Below are 14,546 nucleotides of genomic sequence, written 5' to 3' on the forward strand. Positions count from 1 at the left end.
ACATGTAGCAAAGGGATGTTTAATGATTTCTTTGGACAATGAAATGCACATGTCCACTGTTGATGTAATACAAACAAGAGAATAAGAAAATCAACAACTTGGTGTTGTGTCAGCATTCCCAGTTCAACGTCATTTCTTGTGTGATGTGAACTAAAAGACTCAAAATGGAGCACGAGATGTCTGGAGTGCCACGCAAGGACTGGCCAGTAGGGGGAGAGCCAGCTCTTACTAATACAAAACAACTAAAAACTAGTGAGTTCCTGCTATGCCCAGTTCCACTCATGTACCATTTGGCACATGTGTTTACATTTGAAGTACTGAAAGGTGGAAAATATTCCAGTCCCATACTGACAAGTCGAGACAGAGACGAGGCATAGCGTATCTGCAGTGAGCTGATGCAAACACAAACAAACTTGGCTGAGAATGCACACACAGACAGCTGAATTCATGAGCAGATTAAATAAAATTAAAAAAAGAATCACTTTAAATAAAAGCTTTATCAAATGACACTGAAATGTCGATGTTCACTGCCGTCTTGGCACAATATGAAGTCCCTCGCAGCACCGTTAATTATTACAAGTACGGAAGGCGAGACATGTTCGGGTCGACCTCATTTCAGATGAAAGTCACAAAACGTGTCAAATGACATTAAAATTTTAATTAAAAAATGTACCACAGTTCATTCTCAACAAACAGGGGTGGGAGTTCAAGCTGCTAGAAAGGGCAGCGAAGGAGACTGCCGATTGAAGCAGTCAAATTAAGCCTGAACTTCACTGCACCAAACCTGATTTCTCTCACTGAAAAACACTGAGCAGGTCTGGATTTGAAATATTTGTCAACAGCTCTGACGCTCTCGGCCAGTTAATTTGTGGTTATATAATAAATAAGCCATCCATAGTGGTTTTTACTGTTGAGTGTGTTCAACCTGAGATTTGAGTCATTTCAAGGGCAGTCAGTTCATAAAAAGAAATAAACATTCATCCTTCATGCTAAGAAAGTCTTATTGGAAATGTTGAATTTAATAATTTAAGACTGGGTACCTACTGCATTGCTCGCACTAATATGATTTTATTATTGCTCTGGTATTCCATTTCCTTTCCAGTGGCAAGTAAACCCCCACCCTATCACACACAGTCAGGTTGAATGGGAATGCCATATCAAGTGGTGAAAGTCTTGGTCCCCTACATCGCGTGAGGATGCAGTGAAAAGTCTGAATGATCAGGCAAACGAAGGTGAGCAAACTTGATCCGAGGTGAATGGAAAGTGCAGTGATCAAGTCTACATGAGCTGTAAATGCATACAATTTCATACATTCCTCTGTAGCTCACTGGCAGGGCAGTCATTCCTCACATCCCTTCACGAAACCAAAAAAAAAACAAAAGTAAGACTTTAATAATGGGTATTCACAGACACAGACTGTGTAGTGTGCGTTTGTGAAAAGGAGAGGAAGAGAGAGAGAGAGGTGGAGTGAATGATTGCATCAAGTGCTAATATATCATGACAGTACATGTACTCGATCTATAAAAAACTACCTTGGTACTGAACACTGACCTCTTTCTAACAAATAATCTGGTATACAACATTTACAAAATGAACATTGTAATAGTGTGATATTTATAATATATATGCTACTGCCTTCCTCTGGTTCTCTGCGCTTTTTAAACCTCTGAGTACATTAACACCATCTTATTATTCGTACACACCACACCCGACGAGTGGCAGCCTAATACAAATAGAGAACAGGAAGACTCTGTGGACAGTGAGTACACCTGCGTGTGTGTCCTGAGTGTGTGTGGATGGTAGCTCAGCTCGTAAACCAGGCAGCCACAACTTGCCGGTAGACTCAGCAGTGAAGGGAGTTTTTTTTTGTTTTTAAAGAGAGTAAACTTCTGGGATACCAAGATTCTTCAGCTCACAAGGTACAGGATGTCCTTATCCAAGATACTTGCACATTTAAGACAGTCCTGATATACTTTAGGAGATAATAATTATTATAATAACAATAATAACAATAGTATTAAACATGTGTCAAGGTTATTTCTGTCCCATGGCAGCAGGGTGATGATCTGCATTATTCTGGTGCCCTGTGACCCCCCATGTGTCTCCTGTCATCAGCTGTGCCGCTGTGAGGGAATCGGCCTCTGTGCATCCGTTGTACATCTGTGTGTTCGTCTCAGATCTGTCTGTGTGTTTGTGTGTCAATGAATGTCTGAAGTGAGTCAGGGTTTTTTTTTTTTGTTTCCTCCCCTCGATGATCTGTGCTGGTTCACTCTCAGAGGCGGGTTTGGGCCTCGGGGACGTAGATTTCGATGCTGTCGGCGCTTTCTGTGGCGGAGTTCTGCCGTACTGATGCCGCGCGCTTTGCCGCCATTAAACGTTTCCTGGCTTCTTGCCGCTGTTTGTCCACGGCAGAGTCCACGCTCCTGTCCTTCCCCGCTGACAGCTTGGGCTTAGTCTGCTTCTTTGGCACAGATGTTGGAAGCTGCTTGTTTTCATCCTGTAGGAATGTAACGAAGGAAAAAGGAATCAGGAACGGTGCGGCACAAGCTGAAAACACAGCGTGCAGCGGTGTTGATGAGCTCCCATTTGTAAGACATTAAGCATTTATCAGGTTACTGTAAAGTTAGTAAGTCCTCGAGGCTCGAGTTTAGGACTACAACTTAATGTTTTCATTATTGATTATTATACTTTTGGCAATATATTCAGACATATATATAGTGGTTGAGCTGGGAGATTTGCATACAACAGAAGATTGGACTAGTGGCCTAATGGCCCTGCTGCTATTTAAAGTTAAAAATCAGACAAACTCCACTTTTCAAAGGTTGAAATCAGGCGGCAATCTCCGTGTCTGAGCATGGAAGCCACAAGGAAGTGCATAAAGCCTGCAATTCACCGAAAATTCCAGTAGAGGGTGATAAGTTTGGCTGCAAAAGAAATCTGCCCATTCATTTCAGTGCTAAATTTGAAAACTTCTCACTTGATTTATTACCTCAGAAAAAATTTTCAGAGACAACATTATGGTCTCAATCACTAGTAAAAAATCATCTTCAAGACAATTTGATGTCAATAGTTCTAATAATGGCCCCATTTAGAAGAAAATAGAAGATAAAGAATCGTATGATTTGGGGCGTTTCTAGCTTTGATTGACAGGTCACTGACAAGGCGAGCCGTCACCAGGAGAGAAGCAGAGCAATGCGTATCCACGGCAACGTGTCAATAAAGTTTTATTTAACGTTATATAGATAGAAAAGAGGACGTTTAGCGGTTTGGTCTCATAACTTTGACCCTTTCACACTATATTTTCACTTAATGACAGTTTATTTGAACGTTTTGTTCATTAAATGTCTTGTTCAGTGTTTGGTTGGACTAACAGACACTCCAAGGAGTCGCTGGTCAGTTTTCTGAGGTAAGAAAGATACATTTTGTTTTTGTTTTTTTGCTAGCCAAAACTAACATCCCAGTTAATGCTCCAATTAATGCTAACATGAATTAGCAGCGGCTTCTCTCAGTCGGGTTGAGGTGTAGAGAGGCTGTAGTCAGTGTCGTCAGATCCCTCGCGCTCCGCGACAGTCCAAATATGGTCTGCTCCGCGTATCGGAAACAAGATGGCGACGCAAGATGGCGACGAGTGTAACGCTGAACTCGAGGCTTCCAACGAGCAGTCCACAAACCAATGGGTGACGTCACGGTGACTACGTCCATTATTTATATACAGTCTATGGTTGAAATCAGCAAATGTCTGTCATTTTTGCTTGAAAAATTAATTTTTTAATCACAATAGTTGCCGTTTCACTTCGGATTAAACAATAAATTGAAAGAAACCTATTTAAGTTTAATAAACTTTACAATAAAAAAACTTGAATATAATGGCAACTGCCTAGCACCAAACATCACCTTCTTCTCTGGTTTTTCAGGAAATTGCCAGTTGTTGGCTTTCAGTTGGTAGAGCTCATCAAACTTCATGCTGATGTCTTCTATTGAGAGCTGCAGCAGATCCCAGAAGCCTGCGAGGTCCTGCGCTGTTGGTCGCGGGTTGGCATTTACGTTCTGGTGAGAGGAAAACGAGACAGTATAGAGAAGTGATAGATGAATGGCTTCATTTAAAATCAGAGAGAATAAATCACATTCCTCCACCCACACACAGTTCCTGGGCAGCCTCCTTTCATGCAAATGGATGAAGAGAAAATAAATTTGACACCAATCAAATTTCAAAGATTATTACATTTCGACACTATTCAACCTGTAAGAGGAAAATCTGGCGAAGAGAACAGCGGAAGAATAAAGCCAAGTCAGCCAAACGAACAAAGTCAATTTGACTCGATAAATCCTTGAGGATTTCATGTTTCTGCCTGAAGAGATCATTCCCCCTCTAAGTGTAATGGAATGGGAAGACTTCTGCATGTTAGTTTGTGCTGGACAAATGATGTTGGCAGGAGAAAGATGAAAGAAAACTGGGTCAGTAAGAGTTTGAGAGGCTGGCGTATCAAGAGAGATTTTCAATAGGATGTAATGAAGCCACTCACCAAGTTCTCATTACAGAGCCCTCTGAACTGCTCGAACTTCTTTGTTATGAGGAGCTGAGCGCTGCCGACTGCACTGCGGATCGTCCCCAACACTGTGAACGGGAAGAAAATGATAAATAGAAACATTCTGAGCTTTAAAAAGATTTAAAAACTGCAAAAAAAACTGCAAAAAGGACGTCAAAGGCAGCTTTGACATCCAGAGTAAATCCAAAGGTCCTTGTGCACTTGAGTGACAGTATATAGAGAGCTGTATAGAGACATATGGGGCGGAGGGGACATGTACAGTTTATTTCTGTTGTCTAGTGATAAAATATTTATCTTAACATATACCAACTAACGTTCAGTGACGGTAAAGGATTTCCTTAGAGGTAATATACATTAACTCAATATTAGGGATGATAACAAATCACTCTTTATTATATAGCTATTTTACGCCTCTAATATTTGCATGTAAATGAAAATTCATAATTCAGGTCCACGGAGAGCAGAAAGAATGATAATCTGATGGAGCCTCTACATCTCGTCTGCTCCTTGCTCATTCATATTTCAGACGCTGCAGAGATGGATCTGCCTAAAAGCCTGAGTGGTATTCTGGGAGATGAAAAAGTGAAACGACTCTGCAGTTGCTCCGTTACAGATAAAACAAAGTGTACTCCCCCTCCAATGAGCAGAGTTACTGTGAGTCAATGTAATGACTCTGTGTCCTGCTTTGTCTCATTGTCCACAGTCAACATAGATGAGGCCTGACTTAGTCCCCTGTCTGTGGACCTCACTAACAGGGACATCAATTAAATCCTTCATGTTACTGACTTGACAACCTATGTAATGTACTTTATTTACTACTTTTATATTGTGTTCCATTGTGACTTCCTTTGTTGTGAAGCACTTTGTGCTTTGTCTATGTCTGATCTAGAAAGTTTCCTTACAAATACACACAAAAACTACACATACAGCAATATGTTTTGCTTGCGTGCCCAGGGTAAATGCCATGTTAGGCTAATAAATTTAGCAATTCTGGTAAAAAATAAATAAACATTAAACACGGTGTCTTTTTGTGAGTTGACAAAAATGTAACATGATTGTGTTAAATGGTGATTTGATATTGCCTCATATCAATCACAGGCCCTTGAATTGATCGAATTGAAAATCGTATCTTATATCTGCAAATATTGTAACATTGTCCAAAGAATCGAGGGGCCAAAACTCCTGCACAATTTGCCGCAAGTTTTAGAGCAAGGCAGATAAAACGAGGTTGCTTCTCAATGTCAAGAAAAGTTTGAGAAAAGTATCATCTATAACACATCTTGTACTAGTTCTGATCCATTTAATTGAATAAAGATTAAAAATTACAATTCATTTCAGTCTTGCCATTACTGGCTAATACATTTGTAAAGGGGCAAGTACATTTCTGAAAAACAAACCCCATCAACGTTGGACCCTGGCATAGGGCATGTAGGCCTTGAAGACAAAAATTATGTAATCACAAAGACCCTAGTAACCAAACAGCTTCAGGTCTATCACTACTTTCTGAGCTGGAGCTCTGACCTTGATTTGCATGAAACCTGGGAGAATCAAGACAGCCTGCAATCATGTTTGATCTGTCTATCAGAGTTGCATATATAGTTATGTGCATAAGTGTAAATCAAAGTGTCTTTAATCTCATCTGAAATGCATCTGCCTACAAGACTCAGGACTTTAACCCACAAGAACCCAGACCCAGTTATCCTTAAAGGAAAGTTATGGGGGATATACCACCATTTCTGATGTGTTTTCAAAAACACTATCCCTAAATATCAAAGATCTGTGATGCGACATAAACATTACATTGGGCGCTTATAGTATTTATGTTTATAATATTTCGTATTTTAAAATAAAAAACTAGACACAATTTTGCCTTTTTCTCTGCATCTCCACAACATTTATCAAAATTGTGATATTATTAGTTCTGTTTAACAACAAATTATTTTTTAGATTTATTTTTAAGTAGCATAATAATAATAATAATAAATCGATAATAAATAAATACAAATAACCATGTGTCTTTTTGTTTAGCAAAATTGTGACTTTAATTTGTTCAGGAAATATGGTCAGAACAAGTTAAATTCAATACAGGACAAACTATTAATGGATTAGAAATGTTAAATGGGTTTAAACTTAGCCTAGTAACAAAAAATAGAAGATTTGACGTGTTTGTTACACGGGTGTCACCATGGGTTCTTATGGGTTAAATGACATGTGTAACTTGTGCCTTAATGTTTTGATAGCGACTTCATGCAATTCTATCACTTACCCTCTTCTGACAGCTTGTTGTCTTTGGTCTCCTGCTCCATCTGTTGACACCAGCCCTCCATGCGCCCCGTTTCCGCCTGCAGCAGCTTCAAAAACCAGTTACCGTCTCGGAGGCAAGCTGGTGTGCTGGGTTGAACGGCGTCTCCCTGGGAGCTGCAGTTTCCGGTCTCCAGGCTGGGATCTGGAGGCGGCAGCGAGGAGGGGTCTAAAGCTGGGTCCAGGGTCTCCGGAGGGGAGGTGGATACCCTGGACGGGGCTGAGTTGTGTTTAAGGGGCTGCTGTTCCATGGCTTTGTCCTGTCTGTTGGCTGCGGTGGCATTCACTGTTTGACTGTTGGTGCAGTTAGCTGTGTTGTTTTCTGTGTGTGCGGCATCCTGGGGCTCCTGAGGCTCAGTCTCTGTATTTTGTCTGGAGGCCATGCTGCTGTCCCGGCTGAGACTGCAGAGACATGCATAAACATCAGTGTCTGACAGACGGTTAAATAAATAAGACAATGGCGTGATGTGTCAAGCATGTTCCACAGTAACAGTTTGAGGTCAGTGGCTTTAACTGACAGGACACCATGGCAGCTGATGGTGCATAATCGTTTACTGCAAAGGAGCACAAAGAGTCAAAAACTACAGCATGGAGGGTGCTAAGCGCGAGGGAATTAGCAACAATTCAGGTACACGACATAAAAGCTTTGCGGACTGCGGCTTCAGAGATAATGAGCAGAGGAAAAGGAAGCAGGCTGTCAAACAAATGTGATTAAGCAAAATTACAGTGGACTGGAAAAGTTTAAATGCTCCGTTTTGAGCTCGCTACAGTCAAAACAGAAGTAAAAGGACATCAATCAGAGCACTAGGCTGCTGTGCTGCTGCCAGGCTGACTGCTGAATGACCCTAGCAACAGTCTGACGCACACATTGCAGATTCACCAGCCACAAGGGTGAAAGAATGACAATGTGTGCAGTTATGGAGGGGAAAGTAGTAAAGTCACTACAGTGTACTCAGACAGACAGGAGGTCCAGGACTCAGACACAGGGCTCATATCATTGTCACAATGATCAATAAAAGGCACCCTGTGGAGCTTTCTTTTAACCCATTGAGGCCTGAAAAATCGCTGGGCGATTTTAAAATTAGCCTCTAATTTTCTGGAAATTCTGGGAAAAAAAGTGTGAACTCTTCTATTAAATAAAAGATTTTTCAGCCTCTGTAGCAGATAGAAATGAAATTCAAAAAAGGTATTTGAGAGCTTATACAAATACTACAAAACGACGTATCCGCTTTCCAGGCTTCAGTGGGTTAAACAAAGCCAATTTTTTATATTCAGAACGATGCATTGTTCACTTCTATGTTTGCTTGCTTACAGTCCTTTGTTGGTGCATTGCCAGTATACTGGAGCATTACCACCACCAACTGTCGATCTGCAGAATGCTATGAATCTGGCAGCAGGGATGTGTATTACGTCACACACATACTTATGCATGCACACGATTCAAAGAAAACAGATTCCCACACAACTTCATAGCACTACTAAAAAAAAACTCCCCATGGTACATATAAAATGATTTGACATGAATGCACAGTATGTTGCAATATGGAAAAAGTGCATTACCTTTTTTATACAAAGAGTGGCATGTGTGGATAAAAGTTGTTTGTTTTTTGGCTGTATTTACCTACAGCACTGCCTTCAGTTTGGATGCTCAGCCCAACACCAATTACATAAAGCCATTTTGCACTCAAGGAACAGAGAATTATTTTCAAGGCGCCATGTGAAATCCCCATTTGTTTCCTGTGTATCTCAATACAAAATCATAATGATACCATTAAGGGCGATATTACCATGTAGGTTAACATCCTGTCTTCCAACACTGAGTGCATCCTGTCTTCACAACAACTCTTGTGTGACATATAAACCATGAGATCACTTGTGGCTACCACTCTCTGTTACATCAAATTTGAGTGTATACTTACGGCCTGCCGTTCTCCACTTGAACTCCAATCGACTGAAACTTAAGGGGTGCAGTCAGGGGTAGTGGTTCTTCTCTTAAGACTGGAAGAATGCAATCCACCTAAAAAATAAAGGAGAACAAAAAAAACAAACAGTCAAATACAACTGGGAATGTGACTTTAATCTCCTGCCAATATGATCACGTTTCAATAAAAAAAAAAAAGGAAAGCAAGAAACAATTCTTACCTGAATTCCAATAGAGGATAGTTTCCTCTTGGTTGCAGTCGGGGCCTGCTCTAAGGTGAAACCAGTGCTCAGGGAGTCATTTTGGGACTGAGTAGATGTGGAAGTGGTGGTAGTGGCGACTGTGGTAGTGGTGGTGGGAGGGAGGTCACGAGGGGCTGGGACAGGAGGTACAGAGCCTGCAGCGGGTACAGGGATTATAATAGGGACAGGGATCGGTGGAGGGCGAGTCCCCTTAGCCAGACTGCCTGTGCGGATGCTACAGAGACTGTCAGAGGAGTTGCTGCGTCCTGACTGGCTGTTCACTTCACTGCCACGGTCCTGCTGGTCAAGGTAGATGTCTTGGGCTGACTCTGTGCTGCTCTGCACCGTCACTGAGATGAGGGGCTTGGATGTGGTGCGCGGTGGGACCGGAGGAGGAGCCTTCCTATTGCTGACTGCTGACGGAAGAAGGAGAAAGAAAACAGAGAGCTTAGAATGAGGACTCTGCTCTCCGTCACATAAAACTTCAGACAGAAAGCAAAAGTAGTTGCTACTGGACATAATCCAGCTGGTGCCTATAAAGTGCCCCGACACAAAACCATAAACATGGTCTATCTGAAAAACAAACCTGCACTTTGCCCTTATTGCTGCCTCTATCAGGTTGTACTTAAAGCTTTATGTTTTCTGTAAACCTCTCAGTGTTTGTTGCTTGATGTCAGTTTGTCTCTTCTTTGACATGCCACACCTTCACAGTCCCTTTGCTCTGTGCACTGTGATACAAGACAACTCCGTCCTTGTTTGACCATAGCTCTTTCCCACCAAACAGTTCAAGGAACTATGGAGCAACGGGAACTAAAACGACCTCTATTACTCACTTCTCAGTCACATGAACCATAGATTCACAAGTTCAACAGAAACTAAAATGAGGCCAAAGACAATCTGACTCAGGGACAAGGAATGGGACTGGTGCCTCAATTTCTGTCATCAGTTTCACTGCAGGGTTGTGGTGGATGATACGGAGTTAACTACAGTAGAAAAACATGAGAAACCACGAAAAACTACAGGCTCTCTTTACGAATTGAGGGGATGTTGAGGCAGTTTAGCGTAGATGCTATTTAAACAGCTGGCAGACTGACAACGTATGACTGAAAGAGTTGCAAAGCAAACAGCAGACAAATACTTCTACTCAATTATAGCCTTCACTGACACACATGATGGATGAAATACGTTTTGGAAATTAGCTGGCCACAGAAGTAATTCCAAGCCCAGCGCTTTGGATCAATAATGATACGTGGTGTTTATTCTTTCCAGTAGTGGTTTCAATTTAAATAGCAACCTAACACCCTGTAATTGTGAGGGTGCTGCACTTCCGTCATCAGCCAGTGACTCACAGCAGCAGTAAAGCCCTCATTAAATCCCACCAACATATACAAACATGGCTGTGGAATCCACTCCATGTAGTTCTCCTCCCAGAGGACATAACCAACCAACAAGACATCTATACCAAAAGAAAGAGACACTTCTTCTAGTACTCATAGCTCAGATGCATGACATTCCCAAAGTTAATTATCGTGTCCTGCTACACCCTGATTCTCAACACATGCCTCTGTCACATTTGCTGTGTCTACACTGCTTCTCTTTCTCTCACACACACAGAGCTATAATGATTATTTCCAGTAGAATGGATCTGTTTAATGCCAAATATCCACATGTGCAATTCTCACTTAGACAATAGCACAATTTATGAGGAACGACATCAAATAGGCTAAATGCTGTTTAAGGCCATCCAGCCAGAGTGAAGCGGATTAATTGCAGATTATTTGCACCCTTAACAAAGAGCACAATCCATTTTGAAGTCCTAGTCCAATATGTGGTGTGATGGCTGGCACCATATCCCATAGCTCAGTGCCAAGAGGTGATTAGGAGATGGATAAGCTGCCCAGACCCTGAACCTCTGGGGCAGGATGTGCTAGTAGCCGTCAGCACAACCCTTCATTTTACTGGTTCAGAACCCTAAAGCCAGGACACCAATGAATGCACTGACGAGCATCAGTCTAATTTACATATATGTCAATCATTAAAAATGCACCAAGTTTGCTAACCACAGCTGAACCTGCGATGATACAACTAAGTTAACAGAAACCGGTTCAATCTGTAAAATAAAAATAACATGTTACAGTGGAGTTACTTTCCTTAATGACATATTAAGTAACACTTACCCAAGAAAATCTAAAATCTACTGCCTGTAACCCTTTACTTAAGCAAGTCACGGCAGATGCTTCCTCTTTAACATTTAAATATTACCTGTTTGCATAACTGCAAGATATATATATATATATATATATATATTACTGCATACAGATGATACATGACTCATTCAATCATGTAAATACCCTCCTGTTTGGGGCAGCTTTTTGAAAGTATATATTATTTTACCTGTAGGTTACAACCCTTTCTTGTTGATACAACGATAGGTGAGGCTTTGTATTATGAGTTACTCATTTTTGTTTCATCCAATTAATGTCCTGAGATGAAGGATGGTAAATGGTAAATGGACCTGCACTTATATAGCGACCACTCAAAGTGCTTTACACTACAGACTGCGCTCATTCACCCTTTCACACACACATTCATACTGGTGGCAGAGGCTACCCTAAACGGTCCCACCTGCCACCATTGGGAATTCATTCACACACCGATGAACACCGATGAACGAGCAATTTGGGGTTCAGTATCTTGCTCAAGGATACTTCGACATGTAGGCTGCGACGGTCAGGGATCGAACCACCAACCCTTTGGTTGGGGGCCAACCAACTCTACCAACTGAACCACAGCCGAGTGAAACCGTTTAACATGTGTCAAATTTAAAAGCCCTAGAAAGGCACAACATGTTTGTCAAATTGGACAGCAGTAACGGCAATTTGACTGCTGGCATTTTGTTTAATTCATTTAAGGTTTATTCAAACCGTGAGCTTTGCTAACAAAAGAATGAGAAATCTCAGTGCTTTACATCTTCAACTTGACAAGTTACGTGAACAGCAGCTGTATGTGTAGCACTTATTTGAGGGCCCCCTAATGTTTCCTCTCACTTTAAAAACAATTAAGATCAATTACATCCCTGTCAACACTGCTATGATCATCACATTTTAACTAAATGGCATCACTTATGAAAGCCATGCAGTCTCTGACCCAGGATATGCTCTGGCTCCATCAGCATGTCTGTCTGAGAGATATCAGATGACCACTAATGGGCTCTCTATGGCAGGCTAACTTTTGAGTTGACATGATTGACTAATTTCAATGCTGTTGCCATTAGCACCGTTTAAAAAAAGACCAGCTTCTGTCATTTTGGGTGAGATTGTTCGGTGGTCTGGTTTGGGATTAAAGATGTCTTGATTACTGCTGAGCTTGTTCCTGAGTGATTTTTGATTTACAGTCAAGTGTGTTAATTAGGCCACAGAGTGAACTTCTTTGCAAGTGGAGACAGTGCAGTTCAACATTAGTTTCTTTTGGGGCACTGAGCTTAATAATACACACAAAAGCAGAGTACACACCCAGCCTTTTTAAACAGTATTGTGGCTTATTTCAGATGAACCTTTGTGAACCTCTGGGTAGGAGCCAAGTATCAGAAAAGGAGGTGGTAGCTAGAGCTCTTTCCAAGATTAGCAGTCTTAATGTAGGATAGTATGGCAGGCTGACAGGCTGTGGGAGTCAGACTGAAAAATTAGACCAGGACACATGGCTGAACGTGACTTCTGACAAATAGATTAGCCACACAAGAAGCACAATACCTTATATTCATATCTGATTAGAAAGCTGGCCTGTGATAAATTACAAAAAAATGGCATTTAAATCAATCTTTGCATCTAAATCAATCTTGCCATGTCAGCTGGAAAGACCACAAGCATTATGCATTGGAAAATATCCAGAATTACAAATATATTATGTGTAGATAGGGTTTTTTCATCATGAATATGGAACGTAGATGCCATAAAAAATGCCTGCAAGCATAACAAAAGCCTATTCTGATGGTGAAGCCAGTTAATGACAGTAGATCTTATGTTGCACAGCAGGATTGCATATTAGGGTTTTGTTCAAATTTGGGTCACTGTATAAATTTAAATTACTTGTTGATGCCATTTGGTTCTCCAATGCTGCCATTTATCACAGTTGTATTACTTGATTTATATTCATTTTGTTGACATAGTTTCAAGAATCAGATATGGAATTTGTGACATTTTTTCCACAACAGCTTCATGAATAAGAGAAACAAGCTCGAAGGTATGAACAGAGAGAGGCAGCACATAGTCGGACACAGAAATCAAGACAGAGAGAGCTATCTGTTGAGACAGAAAGACAGGCAGGCTGCCATTTAGCAGACAATGCTGACATACTGATAGGAAAAAATAAACCACTAACACAACACACAAAGGAGGAGAGTAACAACACAAAAAAACAGGATATGAAAACAAACACGTATGATTTAATTAAGACAATCTGTTCTTCCTTACATGCTACTGGTGCTAGTATTCAAAGAATGAATGTACAATAAAACTGCCCGTATAAAACAACAAAAACACCTTACCATTGAAATGGAGACAAAATCCCAATAATTTAGTCCACCCTTTATACTTCTGGAGACTTGGTTTCTGCATTTTTAACTGCAGTATAGTCTTAAAACCTTATCCTTATCCTCCTGTGGTCCTTAGACTGACATGCTGGACAAGGCCAACAGTCTGGGTTACAGCCTAATCAGGTGACGAAAAGACACGTGGCAAGTGCCACTGAGGTCAAACCTTTAAGGATCATGAACTGGGAGCTTTTTCAAGTAGAGTACTGTACCTGGGCAACTTCTACTTAATGTTGAGACTACATTGTTTAAAAAAGACCAGACAAGTTTTTGGAAAGCGTTTTCCATCCAAATTATAACATGAGAGGTTAATAGCATGCAGGTCAAAACAAGTACAGTGTCTGTCTTTAAAGGCCACTGAAAACCCTGCACAGGCCTGAATTAGTTATTTGCAAACCACAGCGTAAGGCTGGATATAATGCTTGAAACCAGGATCAAGTTGCCTCAAAGGGCTTTACAGACTGTACACGGTGTGTGTGAGTCAAACATTAAAATTACATTACATGTCATTTAGCAGACGCTTTTGTCCAAAGCGACTTACAATAAGTGATATAGCGCTTTTCTAGTCACTTTGCGACCACTCAAAGCTCTTTACACTACAGACTGTGCTCATTCACCCTTTCACCCACACATTCATACTGGTGGCAGAGGTTACCCTAAACGGTGCCACCTGCCACCATTGGGAATTCATTCACACACCGATGAACACAGCATCGGGAGCAATTTGGGGTTCAGTATCTTGCACAAGGATACCTCGACATGTAGGCTGTGACAGGGATCGAACCACCAACCCTTTGGTTAGGGGCCAACCGACTCTACCAACTGAGCCACAGCTGCCAATAAAAATGAATATTAAATCATCATCAGATCAAACTACATGTTACTGACGAGTTGAGTGTGATAAAAAAGAAACACTCTCACTTACTTTTGACTAGTTGTTGTCCGAA

General features: G+C 41.1%; 1 protein-coding gene across 1 annotated transcript in view; it reads right to left on the bottom strand.

The window, feature by feature from the left end:
• Positions 1-3: 3 nt before the first annotated feature.
• The window catches only part of dlgap4a (discs, large (Drosophila) homolog-associated protein 4a), a 122,271-nt gene continuing 107,728 nt past the window's right edge, over positions 4-14,546 (bottom strand). The window contains exons 6-11 of the mRNA XM_059333845.1: positions 8,991-9,424; positions 8,768-8,865; positions 6,814-7,250; positions 4,524-4,615; positions 3,895-4,047; positions 4-2,497 (exon numbers count right to left, since the gene is read on the bottom strand). Of these exons, the coding sequence (XP_059189828.1) occupies positions 2,273-2,497; positions 3,895-4,047; positions 4,524-4,615; positions 6,814-7,250; positions 8,768-8,865; positions 8,991-9,424 (1,439 nt within the window). The 3' untranslated portion in view covers positions 4-2,272. The remainder of the gene's footprint in view (positions 2,498-3,894; positions 4,048-4,523; positions 4,616-6,813; positions 7,251-8,767; positions 8,866-8,990; positions 9,425-14,546) is intronic.

The sequence above is a fragment of the Centropristis striata genome, chromosome 5 (assembly GCF_030273125.1).
Source record: "Centropristis striata isolate RG_2023a ecotype Rhode Island chromosome 5, C.striata_1.0, whole genome shotgun sequence".
In the NCBI taxonomy this organism is placed as follows: domain Eukaryota; kingdom Metazoa; phylum Chordata; class Actinopteri; order Perciformes; family Serranidae; genus Centropristis; species Centropristis striata.